The 22,941-nt window shown below is 46.2% G+C and overlaps 1 protein-coding gene across 2 annotated transcripts in view; it reads left to right on the top strand.

Annotated features, from left to right (window-relative positions):
* Positions 1-22,941, top strand: part of ATR (ATR checkpoint kinase) — a 566,179-nt gene that overhangs the window by 63,973 nt on the left and 479,265 nt on the right. For both annotated transcript variants that reach the window (XM_086943714.1, XM_086943713.1), the window contains exons 4-6: positions 10,660-11,549; positions 17,906-18,105; positions 21,902-22,090. In XM_086943714.1, coding sequence (XP_086799840.1) covers positions 10,660-11,549; positions 17,906-18,105; positions 21,902-22,090 — 1,279 coding nt within the window. The remainder of the gene's footprint in view (positions 1-10,659; positions 11,550-17,905; positions 18,106-21,901; positions 22,091-22,941) is intronic.

The raw sequence follows: 22,941 nt of genomic DNA, 5'->3' as shown, positions 1-22,941 counted from the left end.
CCAAATGCCGGTGCAGCTGTGGCTCACAGCTGGGCTGTCGGGCAGGCTACCGACCTTGTGGACTCTCGTAGGGCAATAGTCTGTCCTTACAGGTGAGGGACGGTTCGCTATGCCGTCGCCTCGATAGCTCGGACCGGACGGGTCCTCCTTCGCTTTGCTCTCGGGCTCCCAGCGCAGGTGTGGTCACGATGTTCGGGCCAGCGGCGGCTGGTCCTCACTGTGCTTCCGCTGTAGCTTTGGGCCCCGGTCACGGTGGTCGGGAGGGAGTGGTTGCCTTAGAGGAGCTTCCTCTTTGTCGGTACTGCGGCGATGGTCAGCACCCGCAGTCGCTTTCTTCCAAGGGGGGGTTTAGCGTCCACTGGTCCTGGGACGCTGGTCAGGGGGCAAGTTCAGTTCCAAGCCCTTGGAGATCTCTTTGCAGAGTTTGGCACAAGTAGCACAAAAGTCTTTTCGTAGTCTTTTTGTCGTCCTCTCCTTCAGCAGCAAGGCACCAGACACAGGCAAGAGTCAGCACCCTTCCTTGTCTTCTCGCGGTCCTTCTCGTAGGGCAGAGTCGCTCTGTGGCCCAAACTGGATCTAACTTTCAAGGAGCAGGGCTCCATCTTTTATAGGCCAATTCTTTTGTTCTCGCAGGCCAGGGGGGCCTTTGCATAGCCACTCTCAGTTCGGGAGTACCCCGGCGGGTGTACTCCGGCTTCTGCTTTCAGTGTGGGGGGCAGGCGCATCAGACGCCCCACAGGAGGTGGAGCCAGCATTGTCCGGACAGGAGTGGCCAGAGTACCTTGTTGATGGGGGCTTCGCCCTTCCTGGGCCAGGTGCCGGCAGAGTCATCCGCCGCTCCCCAGGAGGGTGGAGCCAGCATTGTGGTGGCCGAGCACAGTGACAGTTCGAGTCAAGAGGCACTCCTACCTCCCACTAAGGTGTAATCTGCGCATTCACCACCTGTCATCCCTCCAGCCCTGTCACTCACACATCCCAGACAGTCGGATACACATACTGGCAGAGGCAACTGAAATGGTTAAGCAAGCAAATGCTAACTTTCTAAAAGTAGCATTTGCAAACCCAGGATAATAAAATAAACTTGACTACAAGAAATATCTCATCATCCTGAGTTCAGGCATACTAAACATGACTCACTACCATGCTCCTTGAGCCTGCGGGGATTATAGGGTATAATAATCCTCGCAGCTCAGTCTGGCCTAATGGAGCAGGTAGCCTTCAGTAGTGAAATACGGTCTTCGTTGTAGGTCACTACCAGGACATGCCACGCACATCAGGGCTTGTCCTACCTCGCACCTACAAGGCACCCTGCCCGCAGGCCTACCATAGGGGTGTCTAATATGTAGTCAAGGGAAGGGTCGGGGCTGGCAAGTGGGGACACTTGCCCAGCTAGCGTGACAGTACGAGACCGCACGCGGGTTCTGCGGTCGCAGTTCCCAAACACAAGTTTACGGCTGCTCGGGTGGGTGGCGCAACCAGCGCTGCAAGCCCACCAGCAGTATTGGCATCTACACGCCCCGGCACTCTCTAGTGCGCGTTACTAGGGACTAACAGTAAATCCAATGCACCAATCATGGATACCAATTGTATGTACAGTTTAGAGTAGGGAGCACTTGCACTGCGGCACGGATCAGCCGTGGCGCAGTGCCCTGGGTATCGGAAAACCAGCAAAACATCGGAGGCACATCAGCAAAAAGTGGAAGGGAGACTCACGCCAAGGTGCCAGGTCTAACAGGCGCAATTTATATAATTCGATGGGTAGACCGTTCGGGCCCATGGCCTTGCCGTAGCGAACAGAACGAATAGCAATCGCAATCTCATCCGCAGACAATGGAGCTTCCATCAGGTCTCGGTCCACCTCCGATAGACACGGCAACGTAATATCGCGTAGCAACAAATGGGAGTCTTCCTCATCTCTATCAGACACCGGGGAATACACAGTACGAAAATAGTCCGCAAAACACTCCACAATCTCGCTCGGGTCAGTCACACACTCTTCATTCAAATTCCGAATCACGGGGACCACACGATTCGCCCTTTCTTTCTTATTAAGCCACGCAATCAATTTACCCGCCTTGTCCCCGACATCATACAACCTGCCCTGTTGCTCCCTGTGCATTGTTTTGGCAGCGTCCGTGACAAGGGACTTATAATCCAGCTGCTTTAGACCAAGGGCGTGGAGTCTATCATGGGTAACACCTAATTCTAAGTCATTCTCCAGTGCGACTATTTCCGCCTCAAGACGCACAACCTCTTGATTCTTGGTTTTCTTGGCTTCAGAAATCAAGGATAAGGCATGCCCACGAATGTCAGTCTTGAAGGCTTCCCATAGTGACACAGATGAGGACACAGACCCCTCGTTTTCAAGGAAGTATTGATCTAGGGACTTTATCAAACTTGCGCGGGTTTTAGGATTACGCAAGTACCAGGGGTTTATGGGAGCGACTCGCCCCGCAATACTCACTCCAGTATCCATACGAAGCCACACTGAAATGCCCCGGGCAAGGTGTCGAATCTCTCTAATAGAAGGGGACTAGGCAGCAGGCATGAGGATGTAATCGAGTCTAGAAAGACTTCCATGAGCCCCAGAGTGAAAGGTGTACTGACTCTGCGTTGGATGCATCAACCTCCAGCCGTCTACCAAACCAAAAGTGTCCAAAAATCCACTAAGCCATGACTGGGATTTAGGAAGATCCCTAGGGGGATGACGATCTACGGTACCAGAAACGACAGAGTTAAAATCTCTGCCCATAACCAAAATACCATCAGGAAGTCCCAGCACAACTCGCCCAATATCTGAAAAAGTGGAGGTCTGGAGGCCCGGAGGAACATATATAGTGAGCAACGAAATAGTCCTACCCTCCCATCTGCCAGTGAGGGCGGCGTAGCGCCCCCTGTCGTCGAGGATTACATCGTCTATCTCCAGGGGGAGAGAGGACCGAACAAGAATGCCCACCCCCCTAGAGCCAGTGGTGAAACCAGAGTGTGCGACAAGGCGATAACCCCACCTTTTCATGGCATGACACGCGTTGTCCACCAGATGCGTTTCCTGTAAAAGAACCACATCGGGGGACAGGCGACGCAGGAATTGCAGCACCACACCCCGTTTTATCCTGTCACCCAACCCATTAACATTCCAAGATATTAACCTCAACCCACTACCCCCATCCCAACAAGTGATGCAGAACTCACCCCACAAAGAGCACAACATTCGAATCATAGAGAAAAACAATACGTTGCCTTGAAGAAGATAAACAAACTTACAAACACCCCTCCCCACCCCCCAACCGAATCCCGTTACAACTCCCCCCTCCCTGCACCCCTGCATTTGACTAGAAAGCCACCCCAACTTGCAGTGTGCCTGTTGCCCTACCATTACCCAATCTACAAAAAGGCCCTGGAGGAGGAAAGAGACCCACCATCCCGCTTCCCTCGGGCACACAACAATGAAATACAAAAATAAGGAGATTATAGAACCCAGCTGCACAAAGTCAAGTGTTCGGAAATCAGGGGCCGAGTCATCGTTTCTGCTCCAGCTCACCACCATCGGCACCACCAGGGTGCTCAGTTCTGTCGTTCCGGGCAGGCAGAGAATCCAGCCAGTCACTCACATTCTCTGGTCGGTCAAAGAAAAATGTCCGGTCCTCGTATTCCACACGAAGCCTGGTAGGAAACAGCATCGCGTATTTCAGGCCCAAGTCACGGAGACGTCGCTTCACACCCTGAAACCCCATCCCTTGCCTCTGGACGAGTTGAGTGAAATCCGGGTAGAAGTTAACTGTGGAGTTTTCGAATTTAACTGGGCCGCTCACCCTCGAAGCCTGCAGGATAAAATCCCGGTCTCTGAAGTGAAAGAGCTTGGCAATGATAGGCCTCGGAGGGGCGCCCGGTTTCGGCTTTCCACTCGGAACACGATGGGCACGCTCCACTGCAAAGAACTTGCTCAGTCCTGTAGGGGCAATATGGTTCAAGACCAGGTCTTCCACCAGGAGGTCCATCAAATGGTTCTCGGGGTTTTCCGGGACACCTATGACGCGGATGTTGTTGCGTCTTGCCCTATTCTCGGAATCCTCCAGTCGATGAGACATGAGATCGTTAGTTGATTTCAGGTTGCCAATCTCAGTTTGAAGTTCCGACACATCGGCCGTGAGGCTAGAAGTCTTCAAATCCAACGATTTCACCTTCTCGTTGGTTTTAGGCAAATCGGCTCTGATCAAGGTGACATCGATAGCAACCGTGTCGATTTTGTGAGCTGGAGCCTCATACTGCTGGCCGATGGTCTCCTTCATGCTAGCAATGGCGCTCATGACGTCTTGAAGAGACGGATCAGTAGGCACGGTTGAATCTTTCTTGGCGTCCTCCGGGGTACGGCTGGCGCCACCAGGGGATCCTTTAGGTTGTGTATACCGATCCATGAAATTGGTTTGGACCGATCCCCCGCGAATGGGTGCCTTAGTTTTCCGTTTCTCAACGTCGGCCCTCGCCGCCATACTGCGAGATAAGCCCCGAAGGGGCCCATGAGACCTGGTGAAAATGGCCGCCTGCGGGCAAGTCACCAAAAGTCTACAAAAGCAGGCTCGTGCGGCCGAGGTAAAGATATAGTTCGACACAACTGCGTAGAGGAGAGAAGGCACACTCTGATACAACAGAGCCAGGGTGAATCTCCAACAGAACGGAACTGTTGCGCAGTCAGACAATGCCAGGACCCAAAAGTGAAACCGAAAGCCGATGCAGGGCTACTGGGGGAAGACCCCTCAGCCGTTGTTGTTCAACTCTGTCTCGGCATGCCAACTTGCCAAGTCCCCGGCTTACCGCGAGGTGGGCCTCCAAAGTTCGGATAAACGTAACTTCGGTTCCCAAAGTCCAAATCAAAATTTTTAAAGAGCAAAGCGATCAGCAGAGGTTCATCTTCAAAAGCCCATCTGAAAATTCAGGATAACGTCAGGATAAATTGCGAAGAGTGGCGAGGGTCCCGGGAGCTCTGTACTCACGCGGCCATCTCGAATGCTCGCGTAGCTCCTCCTCCATGGTGTTCATTCTAATGTGACTGTTATAATGAAATCATGCCGCATTTCCATGAAGGATTTCACCCATATTGTATTGTGTTTACTCAAATCAATTTTATTATTACTTTTGTATATTGTTTTAACCTGTATTCTTTTATGGCATAAATGCCGAAATAAAGATTCCTTGATGTAATTTAGTCACTGTTTTGGTTTGCAGGATTTCTGTCGGAGCCGTTTTTCTTCTCCAGCTAAATTCAGTTTTATCTTTGTTTCCAGTGCATTCCTTTCAACCTATGGCTTTCTTTAAAGTGATATTTTAGAAAAGGAAGAGAGTATTGTTTAGAGATCGTGAATCTGCCAGAGGTTTGTGGGATTACCGCTGCTCCTCTTAAAGTTTCACACAGGCTTTCACTGGGACAGTGTGGCCATAACTTAATTTGAATGCTATGTTACCTGTTGATGTCCTATGCCTTCTGTTCGTTTTATGGGGGTGTTTTTCATTCTGGTGTAATTTTGGACAGTTCATATTCATAACAGTAGCTTACTTTTATTTATTATTCAACGAGGAGTTTGTATAATGCCATGTGTAGCTTTTCAGTGTCTTCAGCCGACCCGTAGGCAGGGAGAACAAATTGATTGTTGGAAGTGGACATTAGCATAATTTTTAGTGGGGTGTCATTAACCAGGTCCAATTATTTTAGTTGAAGGTGAGTCTGTGTTTGTATACTTAGAACTTGTGGAGACACAGTCTCTCTCTCGCTCTCTCTCTCGCTCTCTCTCTCTCTCTCTCTCTGATGTAGTTTATCACTCTCATCCTGATCTCAAAGTTCTCGGTTTATTTTTTATTTTTTTACTTATTTTGACATGATTCTGCTTGGTCTTTCTTGCGAAGAAAGCAAGAACATGGAATATGGGCAGCGGTGTAACAGAGGCCATAGCATAAAATCAAAATTTACACCATTCACTTAAATGTTTCTTGTTGCAGTCATGAGTTGATATCATACGCTTATGTATGATTCTTATATGGTAGTGTTTGCTAGTGCCTTGCCTATTGTATTATTATTAACATTTTTGGTTTTTGTAAATGTGGATTACATCCATATATCTTAATTACAGATGATTTTTTTCAAAATTGACCATTGTGTTATATATTGTGGTGTGAATGAAAATGTGCTCCAAAGACCAGATTCTATGGTGGGGTGAGTTGGAGCCAAGCTTAAGGTAATACCTTAACGTTAGAATTTTATGTCCTTTTAAATTGTGTACTATGTACTATAGCCAGTATTACACCTTGTCAACCTTAGCTCCCCTAGTAGCTTCATTTGTCTTTACAGAATTTGATTGTTGTGTTTTATCAGATACATAACTCTTCTCATGTTTGAGGCAGGCTTCATTAAAAGTATATCCTGCTTGGTGTTGTCATCAGGGTTTCAAGGCATACGTCAGATGTTCTAGCCCTCCTTCCCAATTATAGTTTTGCAGATACAAAGAGTTTTAGGATGCCTGCCAGGTGGCCCGTGCTCTGTTTGATTTCGGGCTGTGGTCCCCTTATAGTATTAGCCTATAAGCCCCCAAGGAAAAGAGTTGTCATTGCTAGCCCCCACCTTGCTCATAGACAATGGGGTTATGTGGTACCCTTCCCCTACACCTTGTCCAAGGGGGTGGAGGTTTGTGCTTGCCTCCAACCTTGCCATGTGGAACTAGAGCCCTTCCCCAGGAGTTAGGGCAGCTGTGAATTGGGCTGATCCTCTGTTGTTCACCAAATGCTGTAAGCCATGAAACAGTAGGCTTGCTTACAGCTGCCTCTGTGCAATTGCAAATAAAATGCTTGGGCAGCAATGAGCTGACCAACTTCTCCAGGGCCCAAAGGACTTTGCAGGCCATTAAGGAGTAGGACAGCTGTCAGCTGCCTTGTTTTATTTTACAGTTATTATTTTTTGCAATTTCTGTAGGAAGCTGGCACTGTTTATACTATACCAAAGTAAGGTATAGTGTTCACAGAGTACAGTGGATCCCCAGAGGTATAGTAGAGGCTAATGTGGATACTACCATACTCTCTTTTGTGGTAGTGTGGTTGAGCAGTCAGGCTTATCAGAGGGTAGTATTTAGCATTTGTTGTATGCACTCAGGCAAGAAATGATGTCACACACTCAAAGACTGAATCTAGACCAATTATTTGTATAAAAAGTTATTTTTTTGTTTTATTTCTAGAACCAAGATTTACTTAGTAGCCGGTAAGTTAAACTCTTCATACAGTGTTACTTTCAGAAATACAGTGAACACTGGATTTGTAGGAACATTCAGTTTACGTTTGCAGTTGTGAAAACGATTTGTTAACAGTTCAAAAGCACTTGAAATTACTTGTAGATTACTTTTGGATTAATTCTAGATTACTTGCCTAGTTTAGCATGAAACACACTCTCATCACAGTTCAAACAACATAGGACATTAGTAAACAGGTTAAATCTTGTGAAGGCACTAAGTTACTTTTTTTGCAGTACAAGACAGTTCAACACAAAAAAAAGTTCAGGGAACCCCCACCATTTAGACCAATGGAAAAAAATTAACTATTAAGTTTGCAGGTGAGTAAAGTTTCAGGATTAGAGTTTTGGGGGATAGAATCAATGTTCCCCAAGGTTTAGGTTGCATTCAAGGGGCACCACCTGCAGCACTAGAGCAGCTGGGTGCAGAGTGCTGGGTGCCAATGTTAGTTAATGAGGCTGGGGGAACCTCGATTGGGGGCTGCTCACAAGCAGGCCACTCGCTCTTGGGAGCCAGGCTCCTAGGGTTAAGGTAAGGGCAAAGGGGGTCCCAGGTTGGCTCCAAGTCCACATCACCAGTGGCGTAGGGGCTGCTGAGTGCAGTGTGCTCAGGAGATGTCGGGGGCCCAATGCTTTTCAATGGAGGATGTGTGTCGCAGAAAAGGACTGCAGGCTGGGGCCAGAAGACTGGATGAAGGGAACCAACGACTGGAGGATAAAGATAAAGAGTTGCTGGACACCAGGACATCGTCGGTCAGGCACCTCAGGAGTCAGGAGAAGCAGGTGCAGGGGAGTCCTTTTGTGTCGGGGTCCGGTCTCGGTTGAAGGGACCCTTCAGGATGGGGCTGCAGGCGTTGAGGGGAAGATCGATGGAGGTCGTGCAATGCTGGAACACAGGTCAGGATCGCGGGGGGGATCTGGCTGGGTGTTGGGCCAAATCAAACTCTGGATGTGTGCTTTGGGTGCAGAATGGTGAGGACTCGCGGATCAGGCTGATTCTGGAGATCTGGCTGGGGTTGGTGTTGGACAAATCCGGTGTCCACAGGAGATCAGAGTCCTTTAGGAAGGCAGGGCAGGTCCCCGGGGTTCTTGGAGGTTGCTGGCTGCAGGACACACTGGTTTCAGCTTTCAGGGGTTCAGAGCAGGAGACCGGTCGGTAGGGCTGGGGTCATAGCAGTTGTCCTCACCATCCTCTTCTAAGCACAGCTCTTCGGTCCTTCTTGTCACTTCGACCAGAAGAGGCAAGGTTCATGGGTGCCCCTAAATACTATATTTAGGGGTGTTGCAGGGGCGTGCATGCATGTTTGGAACAATGGGTCCCTTCCCTGGGGTGTCTACACCCCCTAGTATGCCACCCTCCAGTGGGAGGGGGTCATAGGCCTCTTCCTGATTGGTGGCGTCCTCCCATCTCCAAGATGGCGGGGACTGAGAGGTGGCCTTACCTTCGCCTCCCCCACCTGAGGGGTGGGGTTGGCAAAGGTTGGCACCCTTCCTTCCTGACTAGGTTTTCCTGCCGGTTCTTGCACCCAAAATGGGGGTCAGAACTGGTGTGAAGAAGTGGCTGATAGCAGCAAAAGGCTGGGGGCAGCTAACAAAGGAAGCAGGCCTTTGAAGCTTCCTCTTCGAGGACCCTGCCCATCCTGGGGGAGGATGCATGACAGTTCTGCCTAGGAGCTGCTTTGTTACCAGACCCAGAGAGCGGAGGTTCTCTACCCAGTGGTCCAGAATCTGTCTGGTGGTGGCAGATGACTGGGAGCCAGTCAGGAACCATACCAGGGCTAGTTTATTTTTTCAGGCGCCATCTCTAAGATGCCCTGTAAGGGTATGCTTCATTGAATCCCACAATGGCAATAGTGTGGGTTTAATGTGCTGGGAGGTTTGATACCAAACTTCCCAGACTTCAGTAAAACCATCATGGAGCTTTGGACTGTGTGTTGACAAACTCACAGCCCATGCACTCAAAATGGCTTCACTGCACTTACAAGATCTGTGGATGGTGCAGACACTGTAGGGGCATATTGCTCATGCAGCTATGCTCTCACCTGAGTATGGTGCACCCTGTCTTCAGGGATGTAAGCCATGCTAGAGGGGTGACTTACCCATGCTACAGGCAGTGTTGGAGGGCATGGCATACTGGGATGTGTGCCATGTCAACTCTTTGGTTTGTGCTCCACCAAAACACTCAGTCTGCACTGGCAGGATGTGGGTGTTAAGGTGAGGGGTTTCTTAGGGTGGCATAATACATGCTGCAGCCCTCAGAGGCCCTCTCTGGTCACAAGGCCCTTGGTACCATGGGTAACTTTTACAAGAGACTTGAATGTGGCCCAGAGGTGTGCCACTTGTGGGTACAAAGGTACAGTTTTAGGAAGGAACCCAAGTGCTGGGGCCTAGTTAACTGGATCCCAGCACACACTCAGTTGGCATCCGGTATCTGGCAAAATGTTAGGGGGTGACAATGAAAAAAGGGGCCCTTTCCTTCAATCACGCTTCGTCTTTGAGCAAGGCAAAGATGGAGAGCCCAAAAGAAATAATCTCCTGCCCATGGGCAAGATAGAGGGAGGGGGAGGGAGCTAAATGTAATACAACCCTGCAATTGGGTAGGCAAGGTGAAGGGTGGTAAAATATTTCCCCATCCTACTCTTGGGCAGTGCATGGCAAAAAAAAACACTCTATGCCCTTGGGCAAAGTAGGAATATTCCCTGACCTTGACAATATGGGGAGAACTTGGCAGTCATGATGAGGGGACATAGTACCTCTTCCGGATTGGCTGGGGGAGTTAGATGACAACAGAGCAGCATGGTTTACTCTCTATCTTGTGGTAAGGATGAGCTGGTCATAACTTACCCTCCATAAATATTTGGTGAACTTTAATTCAGCGGTTTCAAAAGTAGTCGCTGTGAACATTTTATAATTGAACACTGATGCTATTTTTAATAGTGACATCTTTTAGGACTGCCTTTTAACTTTTAAACAGTTTGGCCAATCTGCACCAAATCTGATACACCCAAGACTTGAATTCTGATCATTTTCCCAACACCCGTCACCCCCATTTGGTGAAAAATGATCAGTATGGACTAAAGTTGTTAAGTGGGTAATGTGTGGGACTTCTTATAAAGTGAAGTCTCAAACTTAGCTACACAGATGCAACTGCACCCCTGTAAATAAATTGTTGTGATGAATATTGTTTATTACGATGTTAACAGCCACATCCCATTAATATTGTTCTCCGCAGCTAACCTCAGAAGTTTGTTAGTTTACATCCAAGGCCTATTCCAAGCCCTGTATTAGAGAAATTGGCACAGTTCTGTGGCCAGCAGTTCTTGTATGGTCATGTCATCTCCAGACATCATCAATCTTTGATCATATTCTCTGTTTTATTTTTTCTGATTTAGAATTCAGCAATTGGATCATAACAAGACTCCTACGGATTGCAGCTGCATCAAACTGCCATGCCTTGCATCAGAAAATTTCAGCGGTCATTCGTTCTCTGCTGTTTCTTTTTCGGAGCAGGAACCCTGGCCTTTTTGGTATCCTCACCAAGGAGCTGTTGCACCTTCTCGAAGATCTAGTATTTTTGCATGAGCAGGGCACACAAACTCATGCCAACTCAGACTCTGTAAAATGGCCAGTAACAGTTTGCAGATTCCAAAGTAACATGAGTGAAGATAAGGTGTCTTTAAGTGCGGCACCTTTATTGTTGATGTGCATGAGAAACGTGGACACCTTGGAAGCCACATTGTTGAGTATCTTGATCGACATTCTTTCTCTTGTGTATTTTCGGAAGCAAAATCTTGTTCTGTGGGGTATAGGCTGCTCTCTCTTGGAGTACGGCAGTCCGCACATTAAAAGCATGGCCATGCATCTCATTGCAGACCTCATTGATCTTGGTGGACCACCAGAGCAGCCTGCCAGCTTTTTCTTCACCGTTTTCTTTGGTATCCTAAAATCCATCACTCTGATGGAGCGAGTCGAGTTAGAGCTGTATGAAGGACCACTCTCACGATTGGTGAGGACGCTTTTCCCCTTTGAAGAGGAGTCCTATTTAAACATCGAGCCTGTTTATCTAAACATGCTGCTTGAAAAGCTGGGGATGTTGTTTGAAAGTGGTTTACTTAGTCAACTGCAGTCTGAAACCCTAAATGTGACGTTATGCCGCCTCTTCCAGTACTTCCTATCTTATGTGCCCCCTGGATATGAATCTGCTTTAGAGGTCCGGAAAACACGCATTCACATCATCTGCAATGCTTTTATCAATGCTGTAGGAGATCAGGACCAGCAAGAGGTAGGTTATGATGTGTGTAAGAGGCGAGTGTAAGGATCAAAATGATACTGTGCTTTGTGATTTAGTTGGGTACCCTTGCCGTAGAGAGGCACTTGATAGAGTTCTTCAGAGTGAACCCGTTCTTTTTGTAACATTGTTGTTCTGCTGTTGTTGACTTAAGCACCTAACATATGCAGTTGTGGGTATGACAAATTGAGCTATTGCTTGTAACATTTCTAGGTGGCAGTCGATTTTACTCTCAGTACATTAGTGATACTGTGAGCTTTTCAGTGGCATCTACAAGCCTTGCTTGTGGTGGTAACACCTGTTTAACTTACTTTTTGATAAATCAGGAAATATCTGCTGGGGTCATAATACTACGAGTATTGTAATGGCTGGACGTGGCTGAAAGACTGGTCTTGGACTGCCGCAAGTTCAAGCACTAAAGCTTAAGTTGGCTACGTATATTTCCACATAAATGATGCACTATTCTGTGTTTCCTTTTCCAAGCTGCGAGACAAAACCTTCTTTTCAGGGGCGTATAGCATCACTTGGTAAAGTAGAACCAACACCTAGAGAAACCCAACAAATGATTAGCATTCCACAAAATTAAACCTGCAGATTAAGGCTTAAAAGCAATTATTGAACTGGTATCAGTCATGGTGTTCCGTGAGACTTTGTCTGGAGGTCCCACGTGGAATATCCTCGAAACTGGATCCAGCAGGATGATGAAGGATGGGTTCTACTGGCACAGAGCTCTAACTGGACAGCCACCCAGCACCTCTTGATTCTGTGCAGCACAGCTTCCCAATAACGAAAAATAAATCAGAGTTCATAGTATAGAATTCAGATTTTATGGAGCACAACCAACTGTGCGGCCAGTGTTGAAGTTGTACCCATATACAGCATCAGACCTGTTCACACAGTGAGTCTCCTCCTCAGATCTCCACCCATCTATTGTAATATCTATAGGGGCAGCGGTTAAGATTATACCGTTTATACTTTGCGGATCCTGGTCACCACAATTAACAAAGGTTATTTAAAAAGTTGCGTTGATTCAACTAGTGTCACCCCCAGACACTCCCTCCCCTCAAGTGGAGAAAGTACTTCCAGTGAGTGAGAAGAAAGGAAAAGATAAAAAATGTGTGAGAGGGCTGGTGGTACCTCACGGGAGTAACACCATGGGGGTAAGCAGGAAGGTACTCGCCTGCTACCTTAGGTTCTCATCATCAGCAACCACCAAGCCCGAACATAAACTGTGAATGTGAAAATGAGAAGAAAAAGAACCCTGGTGCTAGGATGTCAAACACTGCGTGTACATCAGTAGAAAATCCAATGCATCGCAGAATCAATCCCACAATGAGGACTAAGGGGCCTGGACCATAGCTCCACCTGTCCCAATTAAATCCAAGCTAGATCACACTGGCTAATGGACTTTTATTCCGTGCTGTGTGTCTGCTCATTTAAAAGCCGACATGTTTCATTGCCCAAGGAAAACTCACGGCAATTTCTTCAGGGTGTAGGTCTGTCACTCCTCCCTGAACCAATTATCTGTTGTTTTAGTGTTCCAGGTTGAGGCACCTTGCGGGCATACCTGTACCCTCAGATGAGTATGTGCTTAGTCACGGTCTCATAGGTTATCACGTTCACTGCCACCGTCAGTCGTGACCTCATAGGTGTGCAGCCTTTTCTCAGCACCTACGAGGTCTTTTCTTTTTCATATTCACAATTTATGTTCGGGCTTGGTGGTTGCTGATGATGAGAACATAAGGTAGCAGGCGAGTACCTTCCTGCTTACCCCCATGGTGTTACTCCCGTGAGGCACCACCAGCCCTCTCACACATTTCTTATCTTTTCCTTTCTTCTCACTCACTGGAAGTACTTTCTCCACTTGAGGGGAGGGAGTGTCTGGGGGTGACACTAGTTGGAATCAACGCAACTTTTTAAATAACCTTTGTTAATTGTGGTGACCCAGATCTGCAAAGTATAGACGGTATAATCTTAACCACTGTCCCTATAGATATTACAATAGATGGGTGGGGATCTGAGGAGAAGACTCACTGTGTGAACATGCATTTACACCGGTGACATCTAACTTAGGTTTGGCCTGTCAATAGAAGTACGTCCCCGGAAAGAGTACTTTTTTATTTTTATTTATAAAGTTTTATACAGCGCGAACAAGAACCCTAAGCTTATCAGAGCGCTTTACAAAAGGGTGGAAGGAAGGTCAAAAACCCAATATCTACATCAAGTACGAATACACAACAAGAATAATCGCATGATTCACAGACAAATGATACAAAGGAGAGTGACCCAAAAAGCAGATATTTAGCGGGCTACGAAGGGGCCCATTATGAGGTAAAGAAGATCAGCATCACATAATGGAACAGTGGTTATAGGATTGTTGATTAGGAATCTTTTGGCTTCCAGTTTGAAAGCAGTTGTTGAGGAGATTCTGCGTACTTCCAGTGGAAGAGAGTTCTATATCTTTGGGGCCGCGCCAGAGACGGCTCGGTGACAAGTTCTCTTTTTGCTAAGGATGACTGGTTTCAGGAGGAAAGTGTTAGCGCTTCTTGAGGCTCTGCCACTACTGGATAATTCAAGCTTTTGTGCTAGGTACCTGGAAGTTTTGAAATGCAGGGCTTTGTGCGCCAGAACGGCAATCTTTAACTGTATTCGAGCTTCGTAGGGTAACCATTTGAAAGATTTTAGGACTGGGGATATGTGCTCATTTCGTTTGGTACCTGTGACCAGTCTGGCCGCAGTGTTCAGTGATGCCCTTAGTGGAGCCAGGGTGTATTTGGGAAGGCCACAGAGCGTAGCGCCGCCATCGTCTAGTCTCTGCAAGACCAGTGCTTGGACCACCTGTTTTAAATCCTTTTGTGGCAGGAATGGTTTGATGCTTCTCAGGGTCCTCATCAGATGGTTAGCTCCCTTACACACATTGCTGATGTGATTTTTCATATTCAGGGGCTTGTCCAGGGTGATTCCGAGAGATCGGGCTGAGTCAATGATGAGCGGGGTGCAGTTGAAGGCTGTGAAGTTATTCAGCCAAAGGTCTAGCTTGGGGATGTGGTTTGGGAGAGAGATGAGAAGGAATTCAGTTTTGGAAGTTTTGAGTAGTAGATGGTTCTCAGTTAACCAATTTTGTGTGGCCTGAAGGGTAGAGTTGAGTGAGATGATGTTATCCGGGGATGAGATTTTCAAATAAGGTTGTGTGTCGTCCGCGTACATATGGTAGAGAATGTTCGTGGAATTCAGTGATTTAGCTCGAGGTTCCAAGAAAAGTTTGAAGTGGATAGGAGATAAGGCGGACTCTTGGGAGACACCCATGATAACTGGAGATGGCTGGGAGAGGGAGTGGTTTGCCTTGACTCTTTGTGATCTGTGGTGGAGGAAGGAGCCGAACCATTGTAACACCAGACCCGAGAAACCCATCCTGTTCTTCAGAATGGATAGGAGGTTTTTGTCAATCAATCAATCAGTGAACTTGTAAAGCGCACTACTTACCCGTGAGGGTCTCAAGGCGCTGAGGGGGGGGGGGGGGGGGGGGGGGGTTGCTGCTACTGCTCGAAGAGCCAGGTCTTGAGGATCCTTCTGTAGGTGAGCAGGTCTTGGGTTTGCCGCAGCTTGGTGGGGAGGGTGTTCCAGGTCTTGGCTAGGAGGAAGGAGAAGGATCTTCCGCTGGAGGTTGTTCGTCGGATGTGCGGGACGGCGGCAAGGGCGAGGCCGGCGGAGCGGAGCTGGCGGGCAGGGGTGTAGATGTAGAGGCTGTTGTTCAGGTAGGCTGGTACGGTGTTGTGGAAAGCCTTGTGTGCGTTGGTGAGGAGCTTGAAGTTGATCCTCTTATTGACAGGAAGCCAGTGCAGGTCTCTTAGGTGGGAGGTGATGTGGCTACGGCGGGGGCGTTGAGGATCAGTCGAGCGGAGGCGTTTTGGATGCGTTGTAGTCGTTGCAGGTGTTTAGCCGGGATTCCTGCGTAGAGTGCGTTGCTGTAATCCTGCCTGCTGCTGACGAGGGCTTGGGTCACCGTTCTTCTGGTTTCGGGCGGGATCCACTTGTAGATCCTGTTAAGCATGCAGACGGTGTTGTAGCAGGAGGAGATGGCGTTGACCTGATTTGACATGGAGAGGGAGGAGTCAAGGATGAATCCTAGGTTGCGTGCGTGGTCCGTGGGTGTTGGGGCTGCTCCCAGTGTGGTTGGCCACCAGGAGTAGTCCCACGTAGAGGGGGTGGCGCCGAGGATGAGGGCTTCCATCTTGTCCGAGTTCAGTTTCAGGCGGCTGTTCCTCATCCACTCGGCGACTGCCTTCATTCCCTTGTGGAGGTTAGTTTTGGCAGTGTGCGGGTCCTTGGTGAGGGAGAGGATGATCTGGGTGTCGTCAGCGTAGGAGATGACATTCAGGTTGTGTTGGCGGGCCACTTGTGCGAGGGGGGCCATGTAGACATTGAACAGGGTCGGGCTGAGGGATGAGCCCTGGGGTACACTGCAGATTATGTCGGTGGCTTCGAATCAGAAGGGCGGGAGGCAGACTTGCTGGGTTCTGCCAGAGAGAAAGGACGTGGTCCAGTCCAGGGCTTTCTTCTGAATTCCGGCTTCTTTCTTGGAGGCGTGTTCTTAGTGTGCGGTGGCAGACTGTGTCGAAGGCGGATGATAGGTCCAGAAGGATGAGGGCTGAAGTTTCGCCATTGTCTAGTTGGCGCCTTATGTCGTCTATGGCGGCGATGAGGGCTGTCTCTGTGCTGTGGTTTCGTCTGAATCCGGACTGGGATGGGTCTAGGATGTTGTTGTCCTCGAGGTGGCGGGTCAGCTGGATGTTGGCGATTTTCTCGATGACCTTTGCCGGAAATGGGAGCAGGGAGATGGACCGGAAATTTTTTAGGTCTTTGGGGACCTCCTCGGGCTTCTTGAGGAGGGCGTTGATTTCGGCGTGCTTCCAGCTTTCCAGGAATGTTGCTGTGTTGAAGGAGGTGTGATTAACTGCGTCAAATGCAGAGGAGAGGTCAAGGAGGATTAGGAGGCAGGAATCCTACTTGTCTACTATTCCCTCGAAGCTTGAAATTCAACCTAAAATGAATGTCACATTTATACAAGGAGAAACCATTTGCTTTTCTATAAAATGTTCTTGCCTCATTTTTTAAAATTCAGCCTCAGTGCTTCACTTAGGGCTAAAACAGACTAATTTTCAATATATCTTCTGCAGGCACCCTGTTGGTATGCCTTTCTTCCTAAAACCTCAAGCATACATTGACTGTCATTTTCAATTGTGTTGTCCCCCTTATTGTGGGATGGAGTAAGCTTCCTTCCATTGAAAATAGAACTTCTTCCACTGGACATATGTCAAACAGCATTCCTTAATCTCTTTGAACTATCATTGGAATGCAGTGCTGCAACGCCATTGACCACTAGTTACTTATAAAATGTCCTGGGCATCTCACTGCAAATGTCTTGAGAAATCAACCTTGTAGATAGCCTTTCTGCTCCAGGCTCTCTATCTTAAACAGTACGTGAAACTACTAGCTAATCGCATTCTTTAGTAATCACACCTAATTTAAGTGTTTCACAGACAACATCCACTTTGTGAGTATCTTCAAAAGCCCAACTTGGATTTAATGCAGTTGTGAAGGTTTGGTTTCAATGATCCTGCCCCCACTGTCCCAAAACTGCAGTGCTCTGGTTTGATTCAGCCGTATTCACCCGTATCCATTTTCTTGGCTTACACCACCTGCAATATACTTGGTCAGAAACTGCCAAGTCCTTTTACACCCAACTGCCCTTTATAAAACATTAGCACAGATGAAACATTAATACTTCCTTGTTTAACTTGTTTAGGACTCTTCCTCCGTACTGCACAAACAGACAATATTTGTTTGGAGCCCCCATGATCTGTGCATGTGATCATTGTCATTAACAGGCACTGAGCAGCAGCATCATTTACAGGCTCCAACTGAAACAAAATTGCGTTGCTTCACTAATATTCTGATTAAAACCCTTCTTTGACCTTATGCAACCATCGATATGGGGGAATCCAAGGCAGAATCTGGCCTTCCAAACCTTTGAACTGAGATTTGAACACATCTAGTGCCCCTAACCTACTCTAGATGCCTGCTATGGAGTTTAACATGCAAAGTTATAAACTGTAGGGGGGTGGGGGGGTTGAAAGACTACCAGTAGAAGCATTGTTGTGAGTAACTTGCACTACTTTTTGATGGAGACAACAATGTAAAATGCCACATCAATTCTATTTTATCGTGCTTTTGGTGGCAAGAAGAAACCATGGGGAATCTATCAACAGCCTATGCAAAAGAAAGTGTGAATTATCGTTGCATTGTTGTTCTAGAGCATACATTCTTTTCTCTCCTGTTTTTTTTCACAGTATTTGGTGAGGTCACTCTATGCAGCATTGAAAAATGAAGGCTTGGAAGTGATTGACCAACTCCAGTGGAGGATGCATCAGGGGCAGGTGTGGGAGACAGATGCAGGAGGCAGCAGCAGTAGCAGTGATGAGATTCCAGAGAAAAGATCTCGATTGAGCCTTTCATTAAAGTCACCCCGGAGGAAGCTCCCGCCAGCAGAGTAAGAGACGTCTCTCTCGTCTCACTAACACGTAGATTAGTCTATATAGTGCATTTGCTATTAATTAACACACTTTGAATCACCCTAGTAGTGTGAGAATGCTTTACATTTTCTGATTTTTGTGATGATGCAACCACTGGTATGATGCCTATGTGGCTCGGCCAAAAAGAAAAAAACTTAAATGGTAATAGCGATTTACCAGGCAACTACCGATTTTAGGATATAGTTGAATCTTGTAGGGAAAGAAGTTGACACTGATATTTAGGGTTATTTGGCCATAAACATTCTATGGCAACTCCTTTCTATGTGGTATACCTAAACCCACTTGGCCCCAATCAAAGTAACACTTCTTGCAGTGACCAGGCTCATTTGTGGGGCAAGGAAATGTGATCAAATAATCCTACTTATGATTACACTAAAGTGGCTGCTAATCGAAGCAAGGAGCCAGTTCAGCACCTCCATACTTTTCCACATAGGCAAGTGATCAGGCTAGCAGGCTGAATATACCCGGTGGCCAGCGCACTCTCAGTAGTTCAGACGCTTGTTAGAAACCTTATCATTCAAGAAAGACAAATCTATGAACCATTCATTCTCAGGAAGTACCCAAGATCTAGAAATCATTATTGCTTGCAATTAGAATTTTGTTCGCCTACGAAACCTTCAAGAAGGCGTTAAAGGCCCTACTGTTCCAACACCACTTCCCATTTAATGGACCACATGAAACGTCTGAGCTGAATAAACCAACACTAAATGCACTACTGTAAATATTTTACAGTGGTCAACCCACACCAAACTATTGAACATTAATGCATTGCTTACTTTATACTTTACCATATGAACACCCATTAAAGTAATATTTATCTTGTAACCAATTCATTATCCTATGTAAAGCACTCTTCAGAGATGATCAGTGGGGAGATAAAGGTCAGCAGTAATGGCTATATGACTCGCCATAAACCGTCATTGTGTAAATAATTCCTCATCTTATTCCATGCTTTCTACCATCGCAATCCGTGTCAGGGCGGGATGGTTGTGGCATTGTTCATGACTGGTGCTTAAGCAAATTCAGGAAGTCTGCTCTGTGCCCTCCTTTCTTATATAGCGAGTAGACAGGAGTATGCTTTTGGGTCATAAGAGAACAAAGTAAAAGATTGTTGTTAGGGCAGAGGGAAATCCTAATCACAGATTTGGAATGTGGCAAGGTAGCATTAGGACTACACAATATCGGTGAGGAAGCTCGACCTTACGACAAAAATGAAAAAATAACACATTTGGGCTTTTTTGCTTTGTTAACACTATTTACAACACAGAGTGGGCAGAAACGTTTTTTTTTCTTAATGCCATCAAGAAAAAGTTTGTCACAAAAATTGTGACAGTCTGATTTTTGTTTTTTTCCAAGACACCTAGAGTTAAGTCACGACAAACATAACACCGTTGAAGCAGGTGGCACATTTCTTGTAATTTGCTCATGTCTTCATTTAGTCATAAGATGAGGAAAAGAAATTGGAATTTAGCAAACTATTCCAAATTTTTTATTCAAGTTTTATTTTAATAGAAACATTAACACATTTTATTCGTGGAGCATAAAGATATGTGTTACAGTTGCGTTAAAATGCATTGTTTCGGAAAGGATACAATTTGCAACTGGTTTTGTCATCAAAAACTGCCAATTTGTGGCAATCCACTGTTTTATTCTTTCCATCCAGATCCCACCAGATGGGAATGGATTTAGTAACAAACGAGCAATGTATGAAACCTTTTTCAGCAACAATCGGTTTGTTTTTTTCTCTTGTGTCTCTCCATGAAGGTTGTGTCATCCTGTGGTCTCGTCTCTCAAGACGTCTGTAATTTGGCAGGTAGCCATCAACTCCCCCTGTTGTCCTTCGGGTCTCTTCTCTTCTGCAGTGCTTCAGAACTTGGATACCAAAGAGCAGAATAGTATCAATCTACTAAATAGACTTAATTTTCTGAGCAGCTGGTTGTAGTATGCTCTCTGTCAGAGGCTTACTTCTGTGTGACCATCGCAAAACCTTCTGCTGATACCGTTGGCTGCTCCTCATAGGAGTTCTAAATACAATCATAATTTTAAGACCACGTTCCTTTCCTTTCCAAAATTGCATTAGTTCTCGACATAGCCTACGTAGTTTTCGGGACTTCATGTCCTGGACTTGTACATTAACTTCCCATCGGATATATTTAACATCTTGGACTCAGCCTATGTGGTTGAATAACACTGTTAGTCTGATAATTCCTGTAGGGCTTTGTTGAACCTCTGTGTATAGGAGCTGCTGATCCATTTTCACTTTGATTCATTGTGCTTCTGTGGCTGTAGTGGTTTGGGGACTATGTCACTCTCTCCGTGGCAATTAGAAAAGCCTCTGAATGGCTAAAGGACTTTGTCAAGGACTTCGTGCACAGCCCTCAAAGACCTTTTGTCTTTTGATCTTGGAATCATAGTTCAAATTCTGCATTTCTTCATTGGATGGCAAAGCCTGTTTTAAAAATAATTATCTTCTTGCTTAAACTCCTTTGTTTTGAGTCTGTTTTAAAATTGAAGTGTGCCTCTATGTTAAAGATGTAAGCACTGTTGTAGTAATAGTGTGACCGTTGCTGAAGTCTATAACTTCGTCCTCTGGTTGATCTAGCCCTTCAGTCACTTATCTGCATAAAATGTCTGACATCTGGCCAGCCTCTGAACCTCATTATCTCCACTACTTATTAGTTGGGCCCAGAACTGGCTTGCATATGGGTCCAGCCCTTTGCTCTTTCTTCACAGCTAAGATTAGCAGTTGAGAGGGTTCAACACACTCCTCTGATCAGCCAGGACAGGAGAACTGGCACTTTCACTTCCATTTCGTCCGGTATCATTTCCCACCAGCAGATTCACTGATCTGAAATAGAGTTGGCCTAAAAGATGTGCAACCTTTCCATACTCTGAGTCGCCTGCTGCTAGTGAAGAGACTGGCCTTTCTGCAGAAGGACTGAGAGCGGCATTTATGAGGGGTAGGGAGTGGCACAGGCGAGGCTCCAAATAATTAAATTGACTAAAGATCTGTCTGTGCTGGGGTTAAGGAGGAAGGGTAATTGATCTCAGAAATGGAGTCCATGGTATGGTACTGATCCATTTCTGCTCCCTTCTGAACACCTACTGAAATTCACGGATTACGAAGGTTTCCACTTTTATAATGAAAACAGTGCCATGTGTAAGTGCTTGTAACTTAGGCTGTGAACTAGCCAGAAGGTCTTCCATGTCAAGTGAGGTGTATGGAAAATGTTTCTGTATTCCTACTCAAAAAGTGACATGATTGGATTTCCGCACATGGTTGTCCTTCATCCAGCAAAATCTAATAATGCTCAAGCAGTTGGATCAATCTTTAACCAAAACATTTTGTTTTAGATGTGTGCACCTGATCTTTTTTTTTTTGTATAAATCTTTTTATTAAACATACATCAACATATGATCTACAATACAGAGGAATCAAGAACATTACAATCAGCGAAGGCAACAGTAGATAGTCTTCCATGTCAGAGCACTATGGGTACAGGCTATGGGCGTGTGTGCACCTGATCTTGAATAGTATTATCGACAAATGTGAAGAGAGCCCCTAAGTACTCTCAAACATTCTTCTGCTAAGAGAGACTTAGTATTGGCTAGTAGAGGGGTTGCATTTACTTGATTTGCATTGCATGTTTCTAATTGGTTGTTCTGTGAACAATCCCCTGTCCACTTGTAACCCTTTGTGAACTACTGCACAAGATTTACGATTATGACTAAATCATGTTGTATTTTTTCAAGAATTGGCTTCCTTGACATGACCATAAAAAGTATGCTGTGGAGTGCTCTTTGCAAGAAGCTTTCAGAATTGCTGGTTCTGCTTGAACAAGATAATCCTGATGGGGACATTGTCAATGCTTTGGAGGGAGTTGCTGTGATAATGAGACTGGCTTCGCTGTGTACAGTTCACGTCTCTGAAAAATGCAACAGGTAAACCCAATAATAAAGAACCACCCTACAGAATACCAACCTGATGTGTATTTGTTTAGGATTGATGCACCTTATGTAGCTCCTTTCCTGCTGTCTCTTTGAACAGATGTTTCTCGGGTACAACCATAACAACTGCTGAACCTGACCGCATTGGATGTACTCATCTCAGCTCATGTTTGCAAAATCTGTGATTCATTTACCATGTGCTGTTGCCATCCTTTTTTGTTAACTCACACCATGTATAAATGATTGCTTCTGAACCATGTGTATGTCCTAAAAGGTAAAGATCGGAATAGGTGGTGCTCACCGATGGAGTACTGATTGCAATTGATGTGAATAAAAACTTCTACTTTGCAGTTTAGTCCAGCCCTTTTCCCCTATGGCATCCCTTCTACTGTTGAGGTGGCAGCTCATTAACTATTAATTTGGAACCAATGCATTTTTATACAAGACAAATCACACATGGTAATTGGAATCCAGTTGCAAGTATTCACTTGCATTGACCAATGCTCACTCACCCACTCATTGTGATAGCAGTCCCTAAGACAATACACAGAGGCATGAAGGCTGAGGGAGGTATTGTGTCAAGCTATATTGGTATCCATATAAATGAAAAAAGTGCAAGATGCATATTTCTACCCCCTTAACTATTTATTGATCATTTAGGGGAAGCTGTTTCAGGTACATTTACAGAGCTGGCATTTGAGGTTGTTAGAGATTGTGGCATCAGGGACATGCAAGCAAGCGTTAGGTCTGTAGCAAAGGATAAACAAAGGTATTAATGAAAGGTTGAAGAAGAGTTTTTAAGTCTGGGTTGACAGCACAGCTGTACGGGACTTTGTGATCAAAAG

The sequence above is a fragment of the Lissotriton vulgaris genome, chromosome 11 (assembly GCF_964263255.1).
Source record: "Lissotriton vulgaris chromosome 11, aLisVul1.2, whole genome shotgun sequence".
Lineage (NCBI taxonomy): Eukaryota > Metazoa > Chordata > Amphibia > Caudata > Salamandridae > Lissotriton > Lissotriton vulgaris.
The sequence above is the reverse complement of the archived record's forward strand: the minus strand, read 5'-3'. Positions and strand labels throughout refer to the sequence as shown.